At 37.4% G+C, this 4,944-nt stretch overlaps 1 protein-coding gene across 1 annotated transcript; it reads right to left on the bottom strand.

Annotated features, from left to right (window-relative positions):
• Positions 1 to 447: 447 nt before the first annotated feature.
• LOC131149766 (pentatricopeptide repeat-containing protein At3g22150, chloroplastic) lies at positions 448 to 3,888 on the bottom strand. Its single transcript, XM_058100500.1, has one exon. It carries the CDS (start codon positions 3,851 to 3,853, stop codon positions 1,310 to 1,312), a length of 2,544 nt encoding a protein of 847 aa, XP_057956483.1. The 5' UTR covers positions 3,854 to 3,888; the 3' UTR covers positions 448 to 1,309.
• Between the last annotated feature and the right edge of the window lie 1,056 nt (positions 3,889 to 4,944).

The raw sequence follows: 4,944 nt of genomic DNA, 5'->3' as shown, positions 1-4,944 counted from the left end.
TACACAAATTAAAGTTCAAGATTTGAATTTCATACTCCCACATGCAAAGTAAGAGTTAGAAATTTAGAAAATAAAAAAATGAACTTATTTTTCAAATTTTTTACATAAATTTGTGAATCTAATAAGTAATATAATACATTTTTTTTAATTATTTGAAAAATTGAAAATATAAAATAAAACTATTCACACAAGCAAATGACACCAAAATTGTTGATTATTGTTCATTTATTCATCCGAATATTATGAAAATAAAAAATTAATTAATTTTTTAAATAATTTTTGGAAAATAAAAATAAAAAATTATTTTTCATAACTAAACAGGCCCTTAGTATTTCTCACGATCTCTTTTCATTGTTTGTACAATCGATAATTTTGAACGCATGTTTGTCGATTTGTGTTGCATGCTCCTGCATAGATTTTAATCTACAAAGCAATGACAAGAAACTCTTCTTAGCAATCTCCATTGTTCTAAACTTTATTAAGGACGCACGGGCTGCATCACATTACATTCAGACATGCAAGAACTCATGGAGTTCGGGTTCCGCCAACAAAGTCCAGCTTCACACTTCGTTTCTCCCAGAATCTGGAATATGAGAACATTAATTTCGTAGAAAGAAAATTACTTGGCCTTATGAAACAAACAGCAGAAAAATACACTTAAAAAATCAGAGATATTTTAAGATAAAAATAAAAATACGATGATCAGGGCCCCTATAGATTTTCGCTATTTACAAATGATCCCAAAGGGCCAGCTACTTCACAATCCAAGCTTCTCCCCTCTTCCCTGGGGAGAATTGAATCTCCAGTCTCTAATATGGAACCCAGGAGATGAACTCATGAACCATTGAACGTGCGGTGAACCTTATGTTCACAACTCGATATGAATGGTCTAGCCAAACTACACCAATCAACACATCTCAACTAGAAAACTGGCATTCGCAGCTGTTAAAGTGCATTTGTCGCATTATAGACCAGGCATGTAGACTTGCACAGCGGGTGGCAATTTGCCTTGGATAAACAACAGCTGCCACAGAAAGCCAAAGCGCCTATTCAAAGAACCAGTCTGACAGTCTTCATTCCCTTTGATACCATAGTGAAGCTCGGCTACAGCCAAAGGTGTAATGCCGAACAACTCCCACATCCATACCAGCAATGGGGTATCAACATGAACCACAAAGACAAACCACCAATTACCCATCAATGTTATCCATTTTCCTATAGCAAGCCATTTCTGGTCAGCTAACGGATCAAGTGATTGCCACCCATTTCTATTTTCCAAATGCAATTGACTGCCAAAAAAGAGTCGCGATCACTCATCATACTCAGAAATCTCACCCGTATCAGAATATGGACGAGTCCAATAACCTGCAACTTTCATATTCGCAGCCAAATCTTCCAATATTTCATATATCTTATTAACCCGCTGGTGCTTTCGATCCCTTGAGACAAAATAGTTTATGGAACCTGCAACCTCGATCCAACTGGAGCCAGGTACCTTCCTCAAACCTTTGCCGTGCATCCCTTTTCTCAGATTATCAACAGTTTCCCAATTTCCTTCCTCTGCATGTATATTTGATAGCAAAACATGATAGCCTGCCATGCGGTTTCTTGTCTCCATTTCAAGCAGCTTACTCGCAATAACCTTTCCCAATTCAAATTCTTTATGCAGTCTGCATGCCCCAAGAAGTGATCCCCAAATTTCCACCATATTAAATCCATCTTCTCCCAATTCTTTGACAAGTTCATATGCTTCCGAAACTCTTCCAACTCTTCCTAACATATCTGCAACACAACAATAGTGCTCAGCCAAGGGCTGGATCTTATATTCTCTCTGCATTGATTCAAATATATGAAGACCTTCATCAACCAAACCAGCATAACTGCAAGCAGACAAGACTGCAACAAAGGTAATAGCATCTGGTCTAATGCTTAGGCTATGCAGTGACTGAAATAAAGAGAGAGCTTTCTCCCCTTTCCCATGTTGACCATAACCCAATATCATGGTGGTATACGTAACAGAATTTCTTTCATAGGCTTCAGCAAATACCCCTTCAGCATAAGTAATTGCACCAGATTTTGAGTACATGTCCACTAAAGCAGTCCTCACAAAGACATTTTGATCCAGGAAGTGGCGAATGGCAAAGCCATGGAGTTGTTTACCCAAGCCAATACATCCGATTGGATTGCAAACTGGGAGAATGGATGCTAAGGTCACGGCATTGGGCATCAAATTATGCTCAAACATCCGCCTGAAGGTATTGCAAGCCTGTTCAGTCAGCCCATTTTGTGTGTACCCAGAAATCATGGCATTCCATGTGGCTGGATCTGCATCATGGCTGCATTTTGTCTCAAATAGTCTTTGAGCAGTCATAATTAAACCAGATTTGGCACACATGTCAATAAGATAGCTGTCCATTCCCTCAAATTGTATCCCATGCCTAAGAAGATAAGCATGAATTTGTTTTCCAATTTCCTGGTTCCGTAGATTTGATGCTGCTGAAAGTAGAGCGGTCATGGTTATGGAATCAATCACAAATCCTTGCTTCCGCATCTCTTCCACAAGCATCAACCCCTCATCATCCAACCCATTCTGCACAAAGGCTGTAACCATGGTATTCCAGGAAACAATATCTCTTTCCGTCATTTTATCAAAAACTTTGAATGATGTCTCAACAGAATTGCACCTAGAATACATGACAATGATGGCATTTAGTGTTGTAACAGACAATGCAATGGAATTTTTAATTATATATGCATGCAACTGTTGACCCAAGTCCAACTGCTGCAATTGTGAAATTGCAGTTAGAGCTGAAAGAATAGTTACATCATCAAGAACAGTTTGTTCTGACTCCATCGCCTGAAGAAATAGATCCATCGCTTCAACATGACAACTGTTCTGAATGTACGCACTAATCATTGTGTTCCACACTTCTGTATTTCTCTCCAAACATCTGTTGAAAATAATCCTAGCAAAATCAAGGCTACCAAGCTCGGCAAACATAAATATAGCCGAACTCACGGAAAACATATCATTCACGTATTCACTACCCAATTTAAGAAGCATTCCATACAAAACATTAGCGTTCTTATGGTCCCTGATCCTCGAGACTGCGGAGAAGACGTTGACAAAACTAACAACAGTCGGTTTTATTCCCAAATTCATCATCAACTTAAATTGCTTAACTGCTTCAACAATCCTTCCCGTTTTCACGTACCAGGAAACCATTGTATTCCAAGCCACAACATTTCTCTTACGCATTGTATCAAACACTTTCTGTACTACATCATACCGCGAGAAATCAAAATCCCCAAAACTCATTTCGCCATCCGGTGTGCTCAGACAAGAAGAGTACATATTCAAGAGCGAGTTACATACAATTCTGCTGGGAGTCGAATGACATCGGAGAATATGGCCGTGCACGGCTTTACCTATTCTAAGCCGCCGGGCATCGGCAGAAGCTTTGAGCGCAGAAGAGTAAGTGTAGAAGTCATATTGAGTTTCGGGAGAAGATGACTTCATGCGGGCATAGAACAAAATGGCTTCATAGGGCATGTTGTTGCAGATGAAGCCGATGATAATTGTGTTCCAAAGAACGGTGGTGGGGCGGGGAACTGCTTCGAAGAGGCGGCGGGCGTCGTGGGGTCGGCCATCTTTGCACAATTGGCTGAGCCGATGTCGAAGTGTGGGGTTTTTGGGCTTTGGGTTTGCAGACGTTTGGTGGTGAGGAAGGGGAGACTCAGAAGGGTAGCGCTGAGGAGGAGGTGGGGAGATGATTGGGGATGAATGGTCATTGTGGTTTCGAGGAGAGGCTATGGCGAGTTGGAGTGAAGAGGCTAAAGCAGAAGAGGCCATTGTTAAAATGCAGGCCTTCTTCCCGTCAGCTGACAGCTTGCAAATCCTTATGTGCGTTGAACTTCTAACGTAATCCGAATTTTTTTTTAAAAAATAAAACAAAATAAAATATATTTTAATAAATATTCCTCAAAACTAATGCTCATTAAAATTCCACAAAAAGTTTTGCAAAAATATTAACTTGACATCATCATAGAGGAATGCATGGCCAATAGCCACTCTCTCTCTCTCTCTCTCTCTCTCTCTCCATTTCATATCACATATTACTCTTACAACCATAAAATATTTACTATATAATGAATTATTCAAATAGAAAATGGTAAAACTTTTAGCATAGTAAGAATTCATTTCTTTTTACATAAATTTATTCACCCTTCAGACAACGAGTGTTTTCTTTTTCTTTTTGTGCGAAACCTTGGTGGAGCTCACTACTCCCCAGGCAAACCATGCACATAATTCTCCCATCTTCCTACAAACTTGTGTTATTTAAAACTTGTGTTGTTTAAAGGATGCTCTATATATAATCTTTGGATGCCTAAGTAAGGCTTAGTTTGATTCCTCCATGACTTTTTATAAGAAACTTTTTTAAAGGAACCAATGAAAATGAGTTTTTCAAATAACTAAAGTTGTTTGGTCTTTTTGTGAAAAATAAAAAAAAAAGTTATAAGCTAACTAAAATATTTGAAATGACTAAAATACGTATGATAGTTTATGAGTGTTTTTGTTAAATTATTTATCAAAAACTAAATTTAATATTAATAAGATAAATCTTATAAATTAACATATATGAATAATACGATTTAAAATGGCTATTAAATTATTTATCAACAAATTATTGTATAAAATAACATCATTACCAATATGGGCTTTAAGTTTTTTATTTTAGTTATGAAAAAACAAGGAAAAAAAATTATGGGCGAGAGAGGTGAGTAGGTAATTTTGTAATATTTTAAAAAATTATTAGGGACATTTGTGGAATAGAATTATCTTCTAACATAACAGTCAGCATTTTTTCTTTATGAAACCTCAAATTCCTAACTTTTAAAGGCTCCACAAAAAAACTAAAAGTAAGCTTTTAAAAGTCGGAAAAA

Source organism: Malania oleifera, chromosome 2, assembly GCF_029873635.1.
Source record: "Malania oleifera isolate guangnan ecotype guangnan chromosome 2, ASM2987363v1, whole genome shotgun sequence".
Taxonomy (NCBI): Eukaryota; Viridiplantae; Streptophyta; class Magnoliopsida; order Santalales; family Ximeniaceae; genus Malania; species Malania oleifera.
Note: the sequence above shows the minus strand (reverse complement) of the source record. Positions and strands in the feature narration are given on the sequence as shown.

Bases quoted from the DNA above. Each gene is read 5' to 3' on its own strand.
- LOC131149766 (XM_058100500.1), bottom strand. From the start codon at position 3,853: ATGGCCTCTTCTGCTTTAGCCTCTTCACTCCAACTCGCCATAGCCTCT.